Source organism: Eleutherodactylus coqui, chromosome 3 (assembly GCF_035609145.1).
Source record: "Eleutherodactylus coqui strain aEleCoq1 chromosome 3, aEleCoq1.hap1, whole genome shotgun sequence".
NCBI classification, from domain to species: Eukaryota; Metazoa; Chordata; class Amphibia; order Anura; family Eleutherodactylidae; genus Eleutherodactylus; species Eleutherodactylus coqui.
Window position 1 is genome coordinate 259,675,276 of NC_089839.1, and position 24,804 is coordinate 259,700,079.

The following is a 24,804-nucleotide window of genomic DNA, read 5'->3' on the forward strand; positions in this document are numbered from 1 at the left end:
TTTGAATCAGGAGGGGAAGATACCAGAGGTCAGGGAGAGGTTGAATATAGTGGCGAGTTGGGACATAACCACTGGGGAGAGGAACCGGAGGAGGAGTGAGGAAAAGGGGCGGCTAGCGCAGGTGGTGGGATGAGCAGAGGAAAGCAATATGGAGACTTCTTCCTCTGTCGTTGGTCTGAGTATGGACAGTAAGCAGGAGCTAGATGAAGGACTGTAGAGACTAGGGTCAGGGCTAATCTGGGATTGGGAGGTTATTTCCTGCCGGATGTTGTTGATTTTCTTTTTGAAGTAAGCAGCCAGCTATTCAGCACTGAGATTTGTCACAGGGGGCTGCAGTTTAGAGCTGAGAAGGAAGTGAAAAGTGGCAAAGAGTTGTTTTGGGTTGTGAGATAGTGAGGAGATGAGAGAGGTGAAGTAGACTTGTTTGGCGTGGTGGAGGGCAAGGTTGTAGGTTCTGAGCATGAATTTGAAGTGGAGAAACAATATTACATGTTATAGTCACTGATTACTTCACAAGGGTCGGTGATCAATGGTTTATTCAGATTGCGAGATTGGAGTCAGGAAGGTATTTTTTTTCCCTTCCTCTGGATCAACATGGTGGGGTTAAAAGGCTGCACTGGAGAGACATGTGTCTTTTTTCCGCCTTACATACTATGTTACTATGCTGTATTTGCTTCATATCCAATATGAAAATACCTATGTGAAAAGTAGCTACCCCCTAACTCTAGCAATCTATTCCATTTTGGAAATTAATGAGAGGAAGCAATGGAATTTCATTGTTCTATTTTCCCATTTGCAGACATCATCCATCAATACTACCACACTCCGGTTAGGTTATTTCATGTGGGCATGTCTCAGTCCACCATTGGTCTGAGTGAACAGGATCTGGCTATCTTACGTAGATGCCCAAACACAAGTTCCTTCCACTTAGAAGGGATAGACCTCCCTATTGAGATTACTGTTAAATCTATTCCTTGCACACTGGACATCTGCTTAACATCCTCAAGGATGATGTATGGCTCCACTATGCAAATATTTTTCTCTGTGAAGTATTATTTATGGCTTGGAAAGCCATAGCCATGAAGGGAATGGTAGAGAGACCTCTCATTGCTCTCCCAATGGAAAACCCTGGTTAATAGTGCTCTTCTATGTGAAAACATAGCATAGAAGAACCATGGCTGTCCTATCAAATCAGTAAAGGTATCTTTGACCTTTTTTTATTGTCCGAAAGTCTCGTTCAACATTGTCCCTATGGTATAGTTTTATGTATATTCAATGTGTTTGACTGTATTGCATAATATGCACAATTTCATATGTATGTTTTTCACTGCAACGTAAAAATATTCTACCGTTTTATGTACACAGCTTCTATACACACACTTATGTTTTTCCATGGTTACAGACAACAAATCCTGTGAAGTTTGAGCCTGCTAAGATACATTCAGTCAGTTAGCAAGAAGTAAGAGACCAATGGAAGAGAACATGATTGCAAGATCCAACTACTTACTGCTTGTTTGTAGTCTATTACCAGGAAACGGGTCTGCATTGGAGCTGTATACACAAAATCAACCAAGTCTATTTTGAGCAAGACTGTTTTGAAAAAATGTTTCATTCTTCATTTCATTTTAGATGCCATAGAGCAAGGAGAGGGACACGCACTCTTGCGCCCAAGGGCGGGATTTTAGAATATACCTTGCTACATACACAACTTCCCTGAAGTTTAGGCAAATGGCCAGTTGTCCAGATACTAGCCCTGAAAGGGGCTACCCTAAAAGAGTTAAACTGTTGCCACAGTGAGGGACTATAAAATGCACCAAATTATTGCATGTGCCAAACATTTGCGCCAACATGTTGGCACTATAGAACCAAGCACCCTCGCTGGGAACTTATGAGTGAGATGATGTTAGCACTATAAAGGATTTTGGAGCCGCACCACAGAGGGCACAGGGATGGAGTATAAATTATAGGAGCTGCTGGTGCCGTGAAGTCAGGCTGCGGGGAAGAGCCAAAGGAGCTGAGCTGCTGAAGAGTGCTGTGATGGAGGTGTTGCCAGGGTGCTGGAGATGGCATAGGTAAAGTGGAGAGCGGCCTCCATGGGGAAGGGACAATAGAAGAAGGGACTGTGCTTGATCAACTGGAATATAACTGACCGAGAGCCATTGAACTAGACAGCGCGGTAGCAACTGCCTTATGGAAATGTGAGGCCAGCCTCAGGAAAACCGCAAGGTGTGCAGACCGCTGGGAAGCAGTTAGCCAGCGGAGCTGCTGCAATTAGGACCAGTGACATTAGTGGTCGTTAGAACACCTGGTACAAATCCTGGGTACTTTGGTGTCAATGTCTCTGGAACGTCTTATTACAGAACTATCTAATTCTACACCAGAGTTTTATCTAAACTATACTACAGATTCGCTGTGTCTTGGGAAGTGAAGTGCTGATCCTTGAGAGACGAACTGTATATTACATTTTATGGCTTATATATTTAATCAATTGAACTGTTCTGCTTACAGCATTTTTGATACAGTCTTGTCGGTGGTGATATTATCTCATATTAAGTACAAAGTGATATTTTTTCTCATTGTTCTTAAAGTACTACTAATGCCAGGATTTAGTTAGCCGTAGTTAACATAAGATCTACGGTAAAGGTTAAGTTGATTACTTGTTATTATCCCACTGTTCATTAGTATCATTCTGTTACTAAAATAAACATTGTATATTTTTGTAGCTGCTTCTGCTACATTGTATCCTAAATCTGCTTTGCGATAGCCCCACCCACAACAGCGGTTTGGGGGATTTTTCTTTAATCCATAAATTGTTGCTCCCCTTCAAGGACACCATAGGCAGCTACCTACCTCACCTAGTCTCGTTCTGGGCCTGTATGAAATTGGATGATGAGGTGTACATGGCTCATTCTAACTCCACATTCTAGAACTCAGCTTGTGTTTAGCCACAGATTCCCAATTCAGTTGTGCATCTTGGAATTAAGAAATGCGAATTGTAAAAAAAGAAAGCAACTTTAAACCAGATGCAAATTAGTAGTTATATAGCTGTTACTGCCGCAAGCGTACGGATGTGAAGAAGCAGATGCCTGATGTTTATTTTCTAACATGATTGTGTATTTATTTACTGCACTGGTCATTGTTTTATCGTGTGCCGAGAAGAAAAAAAAAAAAGTGCGCAAGGGACGATTTAATCTTATTCAGGTTTTTTTTTTTAAGTTTGATTACAATTTACTAAACGGAAACTTTGCAATCTGGTTGTGAAATATTTCTGTGAGAGAACAAAATGGAAAGCTAATTAGTATCATCTGCACTGGGGTGAAAAATCCTGTATGATTGAGGATCTGGATTGGAGGAGCATGAAGCAACACTTTATGCCATCGCTATTATGACATCATTTTTGTTACATAAATCCTACAAACTTTATAGGAATCATTCGTAAAAGGCCACAAACTATCAATGGTGGCATACACAACTATGAGGCTAGTTTCACACGAACAATTGCGATTTTGACGTGAGAAAATCGCAGCAAAACTGCGATTTTTGAGCATTAGCAATGTTTTTTGTTAGAATAATCTCGCATCGCATCACTAGCGCCCGCGTTAAAAATCGCGCAAGAAAATTTAGCGGTTTTTAATGCGAAACTCAATGGGACTTTCTAATGCTAAAAACCGCAAACTTGTATTGCGATGCGCTAAAAAGGAGGCTCCACGGGTAACATGGGAGATTATGAAAAAAAAAAGCACATTGCAGATGGGAAGGAAACCATCTTAAAGGGGTTGTCCCGAGGCAGCAAGTGGGTCTGTACACTTCTGCATGGCCATAATAATGCACTTTGTAATGTACATTGTGCATTAATTATGAGCCATGCAGAAGTTATAAAAAGTTTTATACTTACCTGTTCCGTTGCTGGCGTCCTCGTCTCCATGGTGCCGACTAATTTTCGCCCTCCGATGGCCAAATTAGCCGCGCTTGCGCAGTCCGGGTCTTCTGCAGTCTTCTATGGGGCTCCGTGTAGCTCCGTGTAGCTCCGCCCCGTCACGTGCCGATTCCAGCCAATCAGGAGGCTGGAATCGGCAATGGACCGCACAGAAGAGCTGCGGTCCACGGAGGAAGAGGCCATCTTCAGCGGTGAGTAGAGAAGTCACCGGAGCGCGGGGATTCAGGTAAGCGCTCCGGTGAGCTTTCTTTACCTCCCTGCATCGGGGTTGTCTCGCGCCGAACGGGGGGGGGGTTAAAAAAAAAAAAAACCCGTTTCGGCGCGGGACAACCCCTTTAAATCATTGGTTTCATAATTGCTTTTTTACTGACTCACGCATCAGGCGAAAATCGTGTGATTTTCTCACCCGTGTGAACCACCCTAAGGGTTCATTCACATAAGCGTATGCACCATAGTAAGCATGTAGGCATCATTTAAAGTTTTGGGACAAATTCCTGTCCTGAGACAGGAGGGGGGAGGGTGGTATATTACCTGCAGCTATTCTTCTCCTCTGCCCCTCTGATCTGCTGTTTCCTGGCCCCATTTTTGACTGTTCAAGATTGCTGCAGAAATTTTCTAACTACCTACTACACACTGTGCACTGTTCTCTGATTCACCAATGCTGATCATGTGACCATCTGTGGCCAATCAGAAAACAGATATAGCACATCAGTGAATCTTTCCATTTGCATATTTCCCAGAGGAGCATGGATGACCTTATAAGTCTCCTCACACAACTTCTAGGTGCTCTCCTTAAGTAGAAACGATACCCCTCCTGACCCATGGCTATAGGCCTCTTACTAGCCAAGCCAGAAACCTACTAGACGCTGACTTTGGCTTACAATTCCTGGTCATTGTTATAAAGCTTGTCTAAAAAGTCTAACATTGACTTGCAGGAATGCTGCCTTCCAATAGGTGGCACTTCAGAGGTATTGTTTCAACTTCCCATTTCCATTGATAGTCTAACATTACCAACACACTGTCAGGATTTGGAAGTCTGAAGATTGTACTGGCCATCTTGAACAACTGAAAAAAGGACCTGAAAACGACAGACTGGAGGAATGGCAGAGAAGAACAACTGCAACTAATGTACCTCTCTCCCTCTTTGGTACTGGTATACAATTTTGTCTCAAAACTGGATGGTAGGGTTGCCTGAAATTCCTGGACAGTCTGTAAAAATATTGCACATTTTTTCAGGGTCTGTGAAAATATATATATGTGTTTGTGATTTTTTTTTTGAGGCTGGTGGTATTTGAGCTGGTTATTCTTAATGTAATTATCATTTTATAGCTCATGCTGGCAGAGAGTTCCTATTAGTATTACACCTACAGTCATGTATCACTCATGATCTTTATGATTAAGTATGGTTTTCCAATCTGTCTGTGAAAAACGTTGGCTGTCTGTAATTTCTGGATAAGTTGTCCAGAGAAACAAAAAGATTAAAACCCCATTTACACTGAAAGATGATCGCTCAAACATCACTCAAATGACAGTTTGCATAGACTATAGTAGCTAATTAGCTACTAAAGAGCTATGTAGGCAGAGTGGGACACTGCCACAATCACTACAAGAACAATACAGCTGTTTTGCATAAGAAAACAGCTGCATTGTTCTGCATGCTTACAACTTGTGTCCTGCTGTGAACTACCAGTGGGACAGGAGCTGAAAGAATCTTATCAGCGCTGCCGACTGTAATTCTAGACAACTAGAATTGAGGGAGGAACGAATCGTGCAGAAAACTGCATGATGTCAGTGCATTTTGACGAAAGGTTTATCACTCAAAAGATGGCTTTGAGCGAATTTTGAGCTATAATTAAAGATGAGCGAACGTGTTCGGCTCCGCCCCTTTTCGCCCGAACACCGAACTTTGCGAGCAATTCCGTGCTCGGGCGAAAAAAGTTCGGGGGTCGCCGTGGCAGCGCGGGGGGGTGCGGCGGGGAGTGGGGGGGAGAGGGAGAGAGACAGGGCTCCCCCCTGTTCCCCGCTGCTGCCGCCCGCGCCGCCGCGCCTCTCCCCGCCCCCCGGCGCCCCCCGAATCTTTACGCGCGGACACTGAGGTCCTCGGTAAAGCCGGTGTCCGGGTGCGTAAGTGTTCGTTAAGAACACGTTCGCTCATCTCTAGCTATAATCGTTGGGTCTAAATGGGTCTTTCGGTTGGGTTGCTTTAAAGTATAGTAGATGCCTGTGATGGCTGACACCAACAGATGACATCCATCAGACATTCTGTTACCCCTAGGCTTCTATGTTGACAAGCAAACGTTTAACATATACAGTATGCAATTTTCATGGCATCATGAGAAGTTGAGAGTCCTTGATGAAATTCAAACCTACATAACGATGGACACGGGAATACAGTGGCAACAATTGCTCCTACACTAAAAAAAAGTATACCATGTATACCTTTTCAATGACAAGCCTCTCTACGGAATGGTGAATTCATTACTTTGTAGACCAGAAAAAAGGATATCCTTATGTATACCTAGCTGATGAGACCAAACAAGATACTTATTTAACCTCCACTGGATAAACGGGGGCCTATAGAAGCATCTAACGTCTATGCACGATGCTTTCCCTGCGCATATCACAAAACCGCACTGCAAATACAGTGTGAAAGTAGCCTTATTGATGAAGAGTAGAAAGTAGTTGATAGTGTAAATGCTGTTCCTGAATTTTTCCCACATCTTGAGGTTATCTGTACAACTCAAAAAACTCTCTAGGAGTAAAGTTTAATGTTCTGATGAACAATCACCAGAAACGACGATAACCTTCTGCAGTTCAGACAGCGTTCAAAAAACAAAACAAAAACCTTCCAAATAAGCTCCATGCTCCATTGTGTCTTGGAGCTCAGCCTACAGTATGTACTGCCTATTTCCAGTCACTGCGTGCCTTGTAGATCATCTGCATGTGGCCTGCAGACGACATAATTCATACCATAATGTCAACCTTATTAACTCATATTAGAAACCCAAGCCACAATGAGCAGACCGGCCCGGGATGGCCAAGTTCCCTACACTACACTTTATTCCAATTCACTTGGGAGCGAGGGTGGAGCTCAATGTCTCGACTTCAAAATCCTATTCTTTTACAATACCACAGGAATCTGCAAGTAAAATTTCGAGAACCATCAGCAACTAAATGGAGGTACACAGGAAAATCAGTTTTTAGTTTGCGTTTTCTACTTTTTGCATTTGTTTGTGTGTGTGTGTGTGGGGGGGGGGGGGGGTTGTACATGCTTATGTTTCCCACCATAAAGTACATAAAAGACTGGTTGCGAATTAGTTTGGGTATAGAAAATTAAACTGTACTCTCCATGAAGGTGATAACCAATAAATTCGATAATCTGTCCATAAGGCCTTGTTCACACATGCGACGCGGCATTGCCTCGAGAAAAATCACAGCAATATCGAATCGCTGGTCCGTGCGATATCTCTCTGTGATGCCGTGATTTTGTAGCGCCACAAAGTTGTATGTGGTGCTGCAAATATAATTGAAATATACGCCCTACTATGAAAATAAGCCCTAGCTGCAGAAAAAAAAAATAAAAAGTATACATCACCTTAGAAGCGCTGTCCGGAGCTTCGCTGCATCTTCTTCCCGGTCTCTGACACTGTTTTTCATCTCTACTGGCCTAGAAGCGCTGGCTGCGATTGGCTGACGCTTAGACAAGCAGAGCCAGCACGTGAATGGCTGTGATTGGTTCATCGAGCGTTGGTTGTGGTTGGCTAAGCTTCAGCCAATCAGAGGCAGTGCTTTCAGTAGGCGGGGATTTTTCAATCCCCGGCCAGAAGAAATAAAGGAGAATAGTGTTGGGGACTGGGGAGAAGATGAGCCGGAGATGACAGCGCTTCTAAGGTGATGTATACTTTTTTTTTTTCCTGCAGTTGGGGCTTAGGTTATGGCTTTGACAGTAGGGTTTCCTACTGTCAAAGTTGCATCGCACCGCACGAAAATCGTGTTTTCGTGCAATGCAACAGAGATGAAGGCTCCATAGGGAAACATGGGCTGCAAAACCACATGAGTCACGTGCATATTGAGGTCTTTGTGTAGGGATGTCGCATGCTACAAAATATCACACATGTGAATTAGCCCATAGGAAAGCATGGGCTTCACATACATGCGATTTGTAGCATTGTAACAACGCGCTATATATATATATTTTTTTTTTTTTTTTTAGGAAACAAATAGATTATTCTAAAGTATCCATATGGTGAAACATAAATTAAGCTAATTAAATACTTTTTGCAATGCTGGAAAAGGTTATTCATATTAAAAGGAAAATCTGTACCTGTGGATTCCGAATATAAAAGGTTGACAATAACAGATAATGATAATCCCTGCACCCACTCCTAAAACTAGCTGTAATAATGTATTAATCTCATCGGAACATACTTCTCTGTGGATTGCATTACATGCGCGTTGATTGAAAGATATGTCAAGGTTAGTAAGAGCAAGATAATGTCAAATGGCTGAAACCCGACATGAGCTGCAGGAATGAAACCCTACCATTTTTTAATAAAATAGCCTTGTTTAAAGGTTCTAAATGCATTGACAGGTTTATGAGTGAAATGCGCATTACTTTGACCAATGCACTCCAAGTTATCATCACCAGGGAGTTACGATGGATATTTAATTAAACCCTTCACTCAGCTGCCAGCATGTACATAATGAAATATCCTTTACCTTGAACTCCTAATTAAAAAGCTTTGCGTTTCTGAAAGCCCAAGACCTTGTTTGCTAATCCTATGTTCTCTAATGAAGGGCGACATACTACTCAGGTTGACTCGTACAATAGTAACCAATCTTCCAGGGACAGGGGGAAGTCATATCAATTGTTTTAGGAAGTGTTACAATAAATAATACAGTGAATACATTAAACTGAATCTCATTTATGGTCAGTAATGTCAAAAGAACAGCATTCACATTCAGTGGTCATGCACTATAAAGACGGTTGCCCCTTTCATCATGAGCAGCAATAACTAGAGGAGTGAGTAGTAATTACTAGGCCTGCAATTAATCCTAAAATCATATCATGGTGGGACAAAACATCTTGGGAATAATCATGCTTGCTAATGTAAGGGCTACCCTGGTGGGTTAAAATGTTGCCATTGTGCTGGACCGAAGATGTGCCATAAATTGCACCAGATTATCATGTGTACAAAAATGTTTACCAAATTTTGGCACAGCAGAGTTGAGCCTGCTAATTGGGAACTTTCTAGAAGGAGGATGCCCTGATATAAAAAGGAATGATTTGAGCTGTATAGCGAGTTATATGTGAGCTGGAAAGAGCAGCAGGACCAGCGCTGTACAGAGGAGAAGAAGAGGCTGCTACTGAGAAGGTGGTGCAGTGGAATGGCACAGAGGGAGCCTATGCCAGAGTAGGGGTGAGAGCCCTTCTGTGCCAAAAGGGAGAGAACATCTTCTCTGCTGCCCTAATCTGGAGGGAGCAGCTGTACTGACATAAAAAGCAAGTACAGTGAAGTAGAGTGCCGACAAGCTAGAGTCGCAAGAGCATGATTCTTGCCCCATGGAACTGTAAGTGAGGCAGGCCTCAAAAAAAGTGCTAGGTCTACACAAAATAAAGGGTTACATTCTTGTTAGGCAGCAGGCTTGCTACAGTAGATAGGGCATATATTAAGGACACTAAAGTGTTGCTAAGTTTCCGAGACTAGAGTTCAAGGATTGTGTAAATTAAAGGGACATTATGAGTGTATACGAGAACCAGCTTTTCTAAGAGACTGCATTAGGGTATTAACCCCTAAGAGGAGCTGTGCACTGTGCCATATACTCTGTAATCTGACATTTTGTGAAACGGCACTGATATTAGACAAATGTTGTTACTAATGTTAATAAGAAATTGCTGGTAATAAGAATTGCTCTCAAGGTATTACTAGGAGTAGTTGGGGCAGAGTTACTCAAAAGGTAAAAGTCAGACTGCTAAATCATTATTGTTATCTTATCATTGATCATTTCAACTTTTTTCTGTTTTTCAAAAAACAGTGTACACTTTGCTAACTCCATCAGCTGCATCGTATCCTGAATCCTATGTCATCATATCACCACCGTTGACATTATATGGGGAAATGCATTACTTTTGGAGAATACAATCATGTTGTGCCACCAGGTGGTACTAGTTTGAGGTCTGAAAGATAAGCATAAGGTTTGCAGTAAAGAAAATTGTGCCAAATACATCCAAAGAACCCAGGTTGATTACTTTGGCCCATATCAGGGAAAGCAGTTGAAAATGTACATAACCATCTCTCTATGGTTCTGTTCACATCTCCAATATGGTTTGTGCTTATAACGAAAGCAACAACTCCCACTAGATGCATCAGACAACACATAGCAATAGTGCAGTATGGATTCCAATGACTTGAGCTCCAATATGGTTCTGTTGTCATATCTGTCATTTTTACAGGAAGAACATCACTGCATACAATGGGATGTGTGATGTCACACCTGACAGAATTTGTGACCCCAGGCTCTAAATGGAGCCTCTAATGCAAATGTGAACAGAGCCTAAGGTGGTCATATACATTAGAATTAAATTGACTGAACCCCAGATCTCAGTGAGATCAGCTGATCATGTGATGTGTATGGTGGCCTGCGACTTGCCCCAATGGAAGATGTAGTGGAATAAGTTTCGGGTAGCTGGATTTAAAATCCTATTCCTTTTGTTCTCACGAGACAAGCTGTTGCAAGAGGTGTCTGTCAGTGGATTTTTTCCTCTCACTACATACAAAGCACACGCATGGGTCATTTTAGATATTCTTTTACACATTTCTTATTCGACAATGAAGCAAAACCAGTTCCCCATGTCAAGGTTACAAGTAAGGCTTGAGATAGGAGAAGAAAAGAAAAAAAAAAGGCAGAGCTTCCCAGAAGAGGAAACCAGATACGGGCGGTGTACTGGCGTGCTGGATTTTTGAAAGGTGTGATCACGACTTGTGTGAGGTGCTGCCGGCCTATCACGCTGGTCAACCAGAGGTCGAATTTGCATATGTATACGTGATGATGGAGGGATTTGGAAGCTAGAACTCTGGTGCAACCCGTTGTTGGTTGTCAGCTTAGATAAATATTACAGTCGATGGAGTGTAAAAACCTCTACCTATGCTCCGGGATACTAAGATGTCTTAGCTGACCGGTTGGTCTTTATTACTCAGCTGCTGGGAGTGTAAAAACCTCTGCCTATGCTCCGGGATGCTAGGATTTCTTAGCTGACCAGTTGGTCTTTATTGCTCAGCTGCTGGGACCAAGATACTATATACAATGCTTCATGTTCACCCATCCGCCTGATGAAGAGGTCTGCGAACCTCGAAACCAGTTACATTTGCTTATTTACATAAAAGTATCATTGTTTTTTTTTTTTTTTAAACACCACTGACTGCAAAATTTATCTGGCCTAACAGCCAACAACAGGTTGCGCCAGCGTCCTAGCTTTTCAATCCCTCCTTCATCAAAGATCAAAGTAAAACACAAGATGAAGGTGAACTGATGCTGCTTGTCAACCAGACAGCTTTTGTGGCACATCGAAAACTCACTAGGAAGTCAGCGCATGGAGATTGGATTTCCAATAAATCAAGGATACAATGGTTACAAACCAAAACCAAACTAAGGCGAAGTCGACACACACAGGTCCATCGAGTTTTTTCCAACGATTTTCTGAAAAACGACTGCCAAAAAGCTGCGTTTTTGCCAAACCACAATGGCTTTGCCACAATTTTCTGAAAGTCGTAGCAAAGCAATGCAGCATGTGGCCTCTTTTTTAAATCTATTAAGACAAAGGATCAGCGTAGAACTGCTGGAAGTAATAAAAGTCATCCTGGAAGTTGACGTTAAGAATGCAGCATTACAGAATGATGTGAAATACAGTACATGATCTCCCCAAACAAACTTATAAGAGCCTCGCCCTTTATTGTCTGACTAACCAGATTACTATTAATGCAGCTGTGCGTTAGTGAAGGAAGATGTTGCAGTCTTAAGCAAAGATGTGCATCCTTTAATAAAGGCACTTTAATTATATCAAGAATGTTGCTGTAATGATCCTCATGATCCTTCCTAAAATCCAGTGTATGTAGGTTTCTTAATAAAACGGGTGCCTGTAAGCCAAGACTATATGCTGCTACAATGACACGTCAAAATAACCTAACATATTTATTCCATATGTGACAGTAACTCTGCTAATTTCGCAACCATCAGCTAATTTCGCAACCATATATACTCACAAAGAAGAATCTTCGAATGCCTGCTTCCAGTCTATCAGTCTTGAGCTTCCACGTCACAGGCTTCGGGGAGTTCAAAATGAACAGCAGAGTTTTATTATGAACCAAGACTGTTGAGATTGGGGTCAAATGCAAAGTGACCTGTAAATAAACAACAAAACCAGATTAGGACATTCATTATGAAGAACTGCACATACTAGTACTGCTCATAGTGTATAAATAAGTAATGGACATGGAAACATAACATAAAGGAGATGAAAAGAGGTAATCTATTCCAAAACGAAAACCTGCCAGATTAACAGTACCTCAAATGAGCAACATATTGTTATTTGTGCTAGCTTATTCCATAAACCATTTTTATTTATTACATCCCCACCAAGCTGGGTACTCATTTTACCGAACTCGGAAGGATGGAAGGCCGAGTCAACCGGTTACCTGCACTATGTGGGGATTGAACCCGCAACCTTCAGGTTGTGAGCAAAGGCATTTCTGCTCTACTCTGCGCCACACAAGGCTATGTATATGTTACAGTAGACCACTGAAGACTGTGATTTTTTGCATAGAAAATGCTTTCTAACAACGTATTCCCGAACATAGGCGCAATAAACCCAAAATAAAAAGGGGTTATGCGGTGACATAGTGTTCTGTAAAGACTGGCTCAGCTTGCAGTAATAAAATAACAGATTACATGTTCCCCAGCTGCTGGTGTCTCGCTGGCTCTCCGGTTCCTGCTGGTCTTCACTACCAGGTGTCGGGAGCAGACACGGACGCCCCTGACAAAAGGGCCATGAGACCACTGCAGCCAGTCACCGTCTACCTTCAGCCAGTGAAGGCTGCAGAGCTCACGTGACCCAGTGTTGGGTTGGCATTACTCCCCTGCTGGAAGTAAGCACCAGCGGGGATCGGAGAGGAGGTACCTATCCACTTATATCTCTCCATCATACCCAAATTTCCTCAAACCTAAACAAACTCTGTTTTGATATATTCCCCTTTTCACAGATACAACCTCTCTCATCTCTACACAATCTCCCACTGTCCGGAAGGGGGGTGGGAGGCTTCATCAAAGAAATAATTGGCTTATATGCCTGATACAGAGTTCTCTGAATTCCCAAGACCCATTAAATGTTCAGTTGGATTTTGAATTCCCTCAAGTAGTATTTTCATTTTGGTGGCAAGGCCCGCCCCCCCCCCCCCCCCCCAAAAAAAGCAGTAATTCTGGAATCCTTTTTAATCTCTTCTTTTTGTTAAACAGTGTTCACTGTGTGGGATAAATTATGCTTTATAGTACATGCTGTTATATATGTGGTAAGGCTAGTTATGTGCACTTTGGTTTTTTGAGGTTTCTTTTTCATTTTTTATTTTTTTTTAGATAATAAAACATTTTTAATGGAAAAAAAGGTTTTTGTGTTTTTTTCCCCCCTTTTTAAAATATTTTATATTAAAATTTATTTTTTTTAATCCTTAATCCCACTATAGACGACGGTTTCTCAAGCTTTTTTCCTGGGGCCTTACCAACCTAAACAAGGGGCTGCCTGGGCCTTACCATTGATTGTAGCTCATGCCAAATTTTTTAAAAATAACTTTGATTCATCTTAAAAGGTGTCTCCTGAACATTGCAGTACATAAAAATAATCACGAAAGGGGTCAATTATGTTATTAAACCAGAGACTGTTCCAGCCAATGAATGGCCTTTGTAGTATAAAGTATAAGCACTTAAAGGGGTTGTCCCGCGCCGAAACGGGTTTTTTTTTTTTCAACCCCCCCCCCGTTCGGCGCGAGACAACCCCGATGCAGGGAGGTAAAGAAAGCTCACCGGAGCGCTTACCTTAATCCCCGCGCTCCGGTGACTTCTCTACTCACCGCTGAAGATGGCCTCTTCCTCCGTGGACCGCAGCTCTTCTGTGCGGTCCACTGCCGATTCCAGCCTCCTGATTGGCTGGAATCGGCACGTGACGGGGCGGAGCTACACGGAGCTACACGGAGCCCCATAGAAGACTGCAGGAGACCCGGACTGCGCAAGCGCGGCTAATTTGGCCATCGGAGGCCAAAAATTAGTCGGCTCCATGGAGACGAGGACGCCAGCAACGGAGCAGGTAAGTAAAAAACTTTTTATAACTTCTGTATGGCTCATAATTAATGCACAATGTACATTACAAAGTGCATTATTATGGCCATACAGAAGTGTATAACCCCACTTGCTGCCTCGGGACATCTCCTTTAAGTCAAAACACATCAATTTCAAATAGGGGATGCTTCACCAGTGAGGTCCACCAGTACAATATAATGCAATACTTCTATATTGCAGTGCATTATGCTTGTCAGTGTAACTGATGGGCTTCCTATTAGGCCCTGATAACATGACAACCCATTGGCACCCCGTGATCATGTTGCAGAGGTGCCAAGTGGGGTGACAATCCTCCTGTCACACCCCCAAGACGCGGCAGTCGCTATTGAATACAACATCGAAGGCGTTAAATGGCTGGGACTGGAGTTACCACCACTCGCAGCCATTGCAATAGAATGTCAGCCCTTTGTGTCCTGAGGCTATGCCATCACTGTACAGCAAATTTATGATCATTTGTGGGAACTACCCACCAGGTGCATTGTACATTTTCACCACAGAACGGGAAGGGGGTAAAAGGAACATTCATCTGGATGGGCAGCCGGGTAACACAGCTGTTAGATGTACAACTGTGTGTCCTACAGTAGTAGACTGTCTATGGCCAGCTTAACATAAGAGGTGGACCTCATAGCAGCTACTTCTAAACTTGCAGCTATGTACAACTCTACAAATAATCTCAAAATGAGGGGATCCAGTTTAACAATATTTATCACTTATAACTAGAGCAGATCTTCAATCCTCTTCAAAAGGGACATTCTATGAAGAATAGCACACCAATGCCTCACCATGCCATGTACATGTAGTATGACTGCTTATGACCCATGTTCTCCATATGTGTGCAAAGAGGATTATAATGTGATTGTTCTCAGTAAGAGACACAAATTCATCTTGTATATATGATACCTTTTCAATGGCTAACACAAAGAGATGATGTTGCAGCAAACGTTTAAACCTACTTAGAGTTCTTCATCAGAATTAATGGAATAGATCCGAAGAAGTATGTATATATACACAAAATGGCACAGACACATTGTGATTGATTAGTTTACACTTAACACAATACCAGAACAGAATGAGCAGGACAGAGAATAGTCCTGCTGTCCGCAGTCTGTACATTTGAGCAGGTTTTGCAGCTCCTTAACTTACAGGGGTAAGTTCCTTTTTTTTGTTTCGGATGGCAATATACAACGGATTATAAAGTTTCGCAAATCTGGAGGTTGTCCGTAACACAGAAGCGGAGGGTCCGGGAATATGATTTTCAGACGGTCATCCTTGTGTACGGTATGATGGATCTTCTTTGCAGTTATCCTTAGTACCTCTAGCTGTGAACTTTAGGTCACTACTAGAGGCTCATGACCGTTTTCTTCCTTCTCCGTGCAGTGGAGCAGTTGACTTCTGGGTATTCTGGTGGCTCTGGTGATTTGATCACCAACTGAGATGGAAAGGTAGCCCCGATTTAAAAATGTCCTTTTAAGATGGTATAAGCTTTCATGCCTGTCTTTTGAGCTAGAGCAGATCTGGCTGTATCTCAAGCTTGAAAAAGGCAATCTTGCCGAAACGGGGCACTTTATGTATCTGGGACAATTTAAATAAAGCAGCAATATTTTTATGGACCTCTTCTGCGATGCCGTTATCCTCTTTGCACACATTTGAAGTTTGGAAGTTGGCGTCTAATGATCACCTGCATGGTTGGAGTTTGTTCTTGTGCGGACCTTGGTGTTTATGGATTGCCGTTTTCCATAGTGAGATTGACGGAAGGTCCACTACGAAAGCTGTCTCTGTGAGATTGTGTTTCAGTAATGATTAAAGAACAATAATCGGGGTAGCACAGAAGCAGGAGCTCCTTCAGCAATAGTCTACAGTATTAGCACGAGGTGCTGCTGAAAATTCTTGTCATGCTAAGTAACGCTGCGAAGTGCCAGTATACAACACTCACAAATGTTAGCGGAACATGACAAACAGTAGACAGCGTGTAACTGTGGCTCCACGATACATGCCAAGCGTGGGCAAAGGCAGCAGATGGAACACATCAAAAAGACAGCTGTGCTATTGTGGGGCTTTCAGTGTGGCGCTGGCGATTGGCATTCAGTGGTGTAATGTTTCTCTTGTCTTAAGAGATGTAGTCGCACTATGTTTAGGTGATATAAGATGTGCACATAATGAAATATTGTCAATTAATCAAGTTACTTTCCTGTTAGTCCTGGCAGTGATCAGACGGTTTTCCTTACTCTTAATCGTTTTCATGCTCTACAAAACCCATAGAAAATATTATGAACAATTCCAAAACTCCTATAGGCAAATGGGGCACGTGTAATAGATTGCTATGTAGCTAAAAATAATATTTTTTTGCTCATGCAAGGTTACAAAAAAATAACCAAATATTACTCACTTCCTTTAAACCCGCAGTTTTAACCCTTTCAGAGAGCAGAAACAACGTATTTTGAATTCTGAAGTTGCTAAGTGTAAATGAGTCAAGACATCTGTAATAACTTGAATGTGATATGAAATGCTCGATGATTTCTATTGTGGATATTGTGGAAATGTGAAACAGTCTAAGCAGAGATCTATTCTATATCGATAGCAGAACGCTTGAAATGTGTCAAATTTGCAGAAACACAAACCTATGGGCTGCATCAAAAATGTGTACTCTCTTTTACAACCTTTCATTATGGAAATCAGAGGTGGTCCGAGGAACATATTTCATCAATACAATCTTGTTACAAGTAGCTATATATTTTTAAAGGAAGTCCGATATTATTTTTGTCCTATTAATGCAATATATCTATGCATGGGTGTCTGCATGAGGAAAGCAGCAGCACCCTCATTTTTTTTACATTCGGGCTCCCATCTTGAGATATCACCACCAAAGTTCTTGCCACGACATATGAAAATTAACAACGTACCGTCCGATGGGCCGTCCACCTCAGCAAGCTGTTTGGGCTATCTCCCTGCCTCTTCAACTCAAACATGTCCTCTTCTTCGTTGAATGAGGTCTCCAGCTTTGCCCATTGGAGAAATCCTGCGTTCCACCAAATGCGCCTGCACAGCACGGAGGGATTGGGATTGATCCTTCAGTACAGTGCAGCAATGTTTGGTGTAATGCATGATGTATCCAGTGGGCAGAGCTGGAGACGTCATATAGCAAAGAAGAAGACGTGTTGGAGCTGAAGTGATAGGGAGAGAACCTGGACTGCTTACAGGGCTGGATTGCCCTTTGGCTGGTCCATCACTAATTTGCATACATCTTGGGAAGAACTTCGACTGCGATATCTCAAGATGGAAGCTTCAGTTGAAAAAAAAATAGGAGATACCATTGGATTCCTTGTTCAGATGCACATGAATATGTATATTACATTAATAGGATAAAAATAACATGATAGACTTCAAAGGAGATATCTGGTTTAAAAAAATACCTCATTTTGAACCTCTTATAGTATTCGGAGTTAAATAAGTGTTACCATCTTGGAGAACCATGGCAATACTCCTCTGCACGTGGTGTCCAGGAGTACAAAAACAGCTAAGTGGGCCATGCAATGCTGTTTTTGTAATTCCCATAGAAGTGAATTACATAGAAATCATGCAGCACAGCGAAATATACTGTTTCTGTAACTCCTGAGTTGCATAAAGAGTATAGGTCACTAGGAGTTATTGAAAAAGTGTAGAACAGCCACTTCAGCTGTTTCCATACTATGAGCCACTATGAGCTGAGATCAGGCTTGGGGACCCCCATTCTGGGAAAAACTATGGGTCCCAGAGATGAGACCCACATCTATTGGACTTTTATGGTTCATTCTGTGGATATGCCATAAAAATCTAAAATGGGAATTCCGTTTACATAGAGAGAAGTCACCCATTTCTGACCTTTACATAAACTGCTTCATTTTGCCTGTGGTGGCGATACATTGGAACTGAACTACTCCTATTAGGTTCTCTTGCAGCTTACAGTCTTTGCAATAGGAAACCTTGTTGACAGCTAACCCTTCTAAAAAGATGACCCTTCTAACAAGAAAGGATTGTCTATAATTTACCATATATCCATATATCAGTGTTATGTTGGCATCATTTTTCAACTTTCCTTTTTATGAGATGTGCTACCTGACTTCCCAGATGGTGGAGGAGGGCACAGCAGTGCTTTATCACTGTGATAGTAGTCACATCCATCACATGTCTGGAGACCAGGCTGATTGGTCTCAAGGCAAAGCTCTATGATCCGAGCTGTCATTAGACATTTTACAACATCCCTTCAGAGATAAAGGACTGCCTGGATATTTAAAGTCTATGGGTGGTCCAGAAGTGGTTAAAGGGTTTTTCCTGTTGTAAAAAGTTTTGCAAAACTTTTTACAACCAAAAAATTAATAACACGCTCTTTATTGAGAAGTCCCTTGAATGATAGTTTTGGTCCTATTTTACAAGGTGACGTGATGACATGAGGTCCAAGACATGGGCCGAGATCTTGCAGCCCTATTGTTAGGCTAATTTCACATGGGCGAGTGCGATAATTGGACTATGAAACTCGGCCCAATATTGTGCTAGACAACATGCGATCTCCTTGTGGATACGAGATGTTTTTGCATCACTTCAGGGAAGTACAGATCCTTCACCTTGACAGAAAAGGATCACAGAGTGTTTCCCATTGCTTTCAATGGCTAAACCTTGCATCGCACTCGAGATGCAATGCTTGCCATGCAATGCTGTGCCGGCCCATTGAAGACAATGGCCGATCATGAGGCTTTCCAAGGGAATGCCCAAAGATAAGACAAGTTGCTCATGTGTATAAACCCATTCAAAAGAATGGGGTTCATATTCATGTAAGATCTGTGCGCCTTGCTAAGCACAAATCTTGCAGGATTTTCTCGGCCATAGTAAAACGTGCCTAAATTTAAAAAAAGTCATAGACTCCGATATTGGCCTGTTCTATCTGTGTTAAATCAGGACTCTACTACATAATAAACCATGACTTGACAACAAAATCATTACAAAGATTCCACAAGCATAGAAAAGATAAGAAATGACTAGTATGAAATTAATCTAACTCAAGCTCATATAGTGTATATAAATCATGTAGAGTGTGATGTCATCATACACTGTGGCACATTACATCCCCAATAGTCCCATAGTTCCCCAGGGTATAGTCTTGGCAGTACACTGGCGTCCAGGATATTCCAAGCCAGACCTTTGACAACAATACAGCCCTACATCAGCACATTTCAGTAGAGAATGGTCCACCACACATTAGTGACCTCTTTGACCAGTGTGCCGTCATGCCTTGGAACACACCAGCCCATAAACCACAAGACTGTAAAGACCTTAAAGCATCTTTTTTAAGTCTTAAAATTCTTTCATTCAATAAAACGTAATGCTCGGATAATTGAGGGTTACGATGTCAGGGCCGGTGAATGCAGCCATTGTGCAGAACTGGATAGTGTCAAACATGACACACTAGCTTCCGCCCTACATACATAAAAGTACTTACGCTCTACAGTAACAGGACTATCATTACTCCACAGGAGGCTGCTAGCAGGAATGCATATCCGCAGCATCGTATTACGTCTTCAGCTGAAATGCTGAAGTGAAGGAGGATTAAATGTTGCTCAAATACATAGGATTTTTTTCCACTTTTTAATCTTTTGTATAAACTGATATTGTACAGCATACATTAATGGGAGCCTTAGAAAGCATACCATAAAGAAAGATCACTTCTGCACATGTGTTCTGAGATATATTAGAGCAGCCCGGAAGGCGCTGCGGTGTCAACTCAAATTACCTTGCTATAAAATGCTCTTATCGCGTATTCTGTGGCTGAACATATGTTAAGTGTAGATAAATGTACAGTATATGCCATGCATTTGAAGGGAACAAACTAATGATTTAATGTGCATGAGACCCTTGAATATTACACGAACACGTGTTTTAATGGGTTACATCAATATCCTTGGGGAAATCCAGCCCAACAAGTCATCAACAACCGGAGACCGACATCCCAATTACATCACCCTTTCCAAGCTAACCAAGTGCACAAAGTTTCTTATCTTCGATTCTTAAAGCGGTTTTCCTTTTTTCGACTATGTAAAGATTAATATTGAGCGAAGTTTAGATTTAATAATGAACTAACTGTAACTTTTCTGAACTGTTTCACTGATCTGGAAGATGTTCTCCACTGCTGCAGAAAAAGGCATCAGATGGATGTCCGATGGATATATCCAGGGAGGATGTGGCACAATAGCTTCGCCCCGAAAGGATGTCAGAACTCATTGTGACTATCGCTTTGTCTTGTGTCCATGAATGGTACTTGTTATATGCACATTTTGCTTCCCCCATCCGGTCTAGTGTGAAGAAAATGCTCATAAGCCTACTAGTCTCCCTTTACCGGCCTCCTATGAAGCTCCAAACTATAGTCCTGCCTACTCATGGATGCTTCCCCCCCCCATTTTGGTTTCAGCAACTAATAGTATGTAAAATGTTGTCTTTTAAGTCATTAAGAAATAATATTTTTGGTCTCCAACCACTGGGCCTGATTCACACAGTAGTAGTTTTGATAAAGTTTTAATGACTTTTTCTTTTAGCCCATACCATATTAGGATCCAAGTATTCCCTTAAGATTTTTCCTCTGTTTTGCATCTATTCCTGACTTTGGCTGAAACATATGCCTCAAAAGTGCACCAAAATTGCATTAGGGAACAAGGACTTAAAGTTCCCCCATTCACATTATCTTGAATAGGCACAACAAGGAATAAAACTAGGTAGCACTCGGTATAATGGACTAGACATGAATAAAGAATGCAGAATTAATTTAAAAAGCACTTACTTGAGTGCATAGAATATGGAAACCAATATTAACCCCCTAAAACTCAGGTTAGCATTTTATATAGCAATGATCGAGTAAGGGCTCGTTATCACCAGCATTCAAGGGTTCGCTTTTCCTGCTCCATTCAGTGAGCAGGAAAATGGCAGCCATTAGTCAAATGGATCTGTCTCATGACGGAACCGGACACATCCCATTGATTATAATGGACTCTATTTAATTTCTGTCCACTTTGCCAGAGTTGACGGAATGAAATAGCGCAGCTTGCTGTGCAGTTTCATCCAGATTTTTAGCAGAAATCAGCGATGAAGGTTCTTAATGCAACGTCCGACACGAATGTTAATGATCCCCTAGGTGTTTGAACAATCCAGAAGTAGGCTATAATTTGTAAGACTTACTGACAATTCCAGGAAGAAAGGACATTTTGCAGCACCAGGCGAACAGGGCAATATTTTGTTGTAGGGGGTCGAACCTTCTTTGGGTCATAACAAACTGTCCAACTGACAATGACATCATCCAAAACTGTGTGTCACCTGCTCATAGTGGTTCTCTAAGGCAGATAACTCCTTTCAAGATAACTTTGTACTTTATATCTGTCCCATAAACTGGGCGGGACTGCAGCCCATAAACAGACATGAGCGACGGAGCAATGGCGCTGGACACAGCAGGAGTGGGGAGAAGCGAGTATATCGCCATTTGTTATGTTAGTGCATGCAGAAGGGGTTTTACAGATAAACTATAACTCGGGCAAAACCTTTAAAGTAATCATGTTGGGACAGAGCAAACATAGGAGAGAATGCTTTGCCATGTGGAACTGCCATTCGCTTTATAGAGGTGTTCACATATGACTATGTATTAAAGCTGAGCAGTGAGAAACCAAGATGTGATACTGGAGAACGCGCCTCAAGATGAAGCAGCTGTTCACAGTACTTCTAAGAAAACGAACGATTTGTCTATGGGGAATAGAAGGAACTTATAGCAAACACGAGATGTTGCTGAAAGAAACATTTTCTACATGGACCACTACATAAATCTACGACTGCAAGAAAAATAAAAGTCCAGACTATATATTGGGAAGAGAGAGTCAATGAAAATAGGAGAAAAATTCGATAACCTAAACAGTCTCACTCACACTCAAAAAATACTTTATAGTAACTCATGACTATAGCATGCACTGATACATGGTGCAAGCCATCAGAACGACACAAAGATCCGTGCCGCTAATATGTTCAGTGCAGTCAGAAGAAGAAATGGCATGGAGCGCGGCTAAGTGAGTCCCATAAGTGAGTCATAGTAACAGAACACTCCAACAGGTGAGTTTGTAGTACTGCCAAAAAAAAAATTGGCTGAAGTGCTGCTGGCCCAGATGAACTCCACACTATGAGAAGGAGCAAGTAAAAGCAACTGAGGGTAAGATACAAAGCAATACGATCTAGGTGCAACTTTATATTGGCGAAAAACGATGGCAGAGTCGTGAAATGAACCTGACGCCTCAATATATCAAACAATCAGCACTAGAGATGAGCGAGCACGCTCGTTTAAGCCTGATGCTTGATCGAGTATCGGTCTTGTCGAGTAACTGATTACTCAATCGAGCACCATGAGGGGGGGGGGCGTCGGGGAGAGATCCCCGCTGAATTGGAAGGTTCTCACTTGTCGTTCAGTTGTTGGCTCATGCTTAAACTGAACAATATTACTACATGTAAAAGGGGCACAAGACTGCCAATGCATACTAATACACAATGTGCATCAGATACTGAGAGAAGTGGTTCGGTCATCTTTGCTTCTCCAGGAACGGAGGGTTGCTTATATATTTCTTCTACCTTACTATATAAATTTGTAGCCAAAAATCAGACCATTTTGGACACAATTTGTTTAGCTATCAAATTATTATTTTTTTTTACCATGGACATGGGCTAACTTATAAAATCTAAAATTTGATTGTAGGCACGAAACACAATATTCGCACTATTCACGCAGGGTAAAAATCACTCAGTTACCTACTTTGAGCACAAAACAGCTGTTAATCACAGGTATTCAAAAAGAAAAAAAGGGTGTTTGGTACCGTGATTTCCAGTAGAGCAAACTGAGATTGTTCTCAGTGAGAGAAACCAAGTTATCTTATAGATCTGATACCTTTTAATGACTAACAAAAATGCATGATGTTATAGCGAGCTTTCGGGTCTTCTATCGATCCTTATTCTAGCCTGATGAAGGATCGATAGAAGACCCGAAAGCTCACTATAACTTCATGTATTTTTGTTAGTCATTAAAAGGTATCCTATCTACAAGATTACTTGGTTTCTCTCACTGAGAACAATCTCTCATAGCTATTCTGCACTCAAAATGTGTAAGTGAGATCAGGCATTTTACCACAAGTAAATAGTAGGTTTTGTGACTACAATAAAACTTCAGATTTTACAAGTGCCGCTAAAAGTGTTTCTTTGAATTTGTCCTGGGATACCAGCCCAGTCAGTCTGAGCAACGTTACTAGATTTTCAAGTGGAAAAGCCTTTTGAACATTAAAGCAGTGAGCTCTATATTTCTGAATGTGGCTTTATTACTCTAGTTGGATTTTTGAGGGACAGAGCAGGTTTCCGAATATTTAGATAATCGTATTCGTGCTCCTAGAATGTGAGGGGACTGTTACTTGCCCCCCAATAAGAGATGGGAGAAAGTTTCATGTTCTCCCATGTACTACTGATTTATGCAAAATATACTAAAAATGACACCAGTTGGTATGCTTTAGGCAGTTATTACACAGGCCACTTTATCACGCAACTTTTGTGCACTGCAAGTCGCACTAAAATCACAAGAAAATAGATCCCATTTTTCGCAATGCGTCTATTTACATAGCAATTTTTCTCTAACAGCGATGTTACAAGATGGAAAAATTACAGCATGTCCTTTTTTTGGGGCGATATCACAGATTATTTCCTATGGGATTTAAAAAATGTGATTGTCATGCGCGTGCAATGTGATTTTTGCTTTTACTATAGAAATAACGTGATTTTCATGGGCGTGAACAATCGCAGGTGCACAGATGCGATACATTTTTCTCAAATATTGCACCTGCACATAAAATACAAACTCAGTATCGGTCCCAGTTTTTCGGGACGATATCACGCTCGCGTGTGTAAATATGGCCTGACATTATAATACTCCACCTTTGCGGCCACTTAAACCATATCAGGGAAATGTGTGAAAAACAATTCCCTAACATAAAGATACTATTGAGAATGATCTATTTAGCCCAGTGTTTCCCAAACTCCAGTTCTCGTGACCCCGCCAGCAGGTCAGATTTTCAGGATTCGCATAGTATTGCATAGGTGATGTAATTATTGCTAGTAATTGAGACATTGTCACAGGTGTTTTCTCTATAGGACGTCCTCAAATCATGACCTGTTGGGGGTCGTAAGGTCTTCAGTTTGGGAAACACTGATTTAGAGACTGGTGTAAGTATTGCGGGACTGCAGGACATATCATATTCCCTGTGTTTGCCCTGTAGCCTTGTCAGAAGACAGCGGTCTACAATTTACCAGTGGACTGCCATTCCTTAATAGTGGCCCCAATGTTGGACCTTTGCTTGAAGGCTCAGTCACATGATCCGCCCGTGTTTCTGCACGATAAGACCGCTGAACTGCAGGTGCGGATGACTCTCCGCACCGGCCGGAAGAAAGAACAC

At 41.8% G+C, this 24,804-nt stretch overlaps 1 protein-coding gene across 2 annotated transcripts in view; it reads right to left on the reverse strand.

Annotated features, from left to right (window-relative positions):
* TGFBR3 (transforming growth factor beta receptor 3) overlaps positions 1–24,804 on the reverse strand; it is a 201,725-nt gene that overhangs the window by 98,103 nt on the left and 78,818 nt on the right. For both annotated transcript variants that reach the window (XM_066597344.1, XM_066597343.1), the window contains exon 4: positions 12,199–12,336. In XM_066597344.1, coding sequence (XP_066453441.1) covers positions 12,199–12,336 — 138 coding nt within the window. The remainder of the gene's footprint in view (positions 1–12,198; positions 12,337–24,804) is intronic.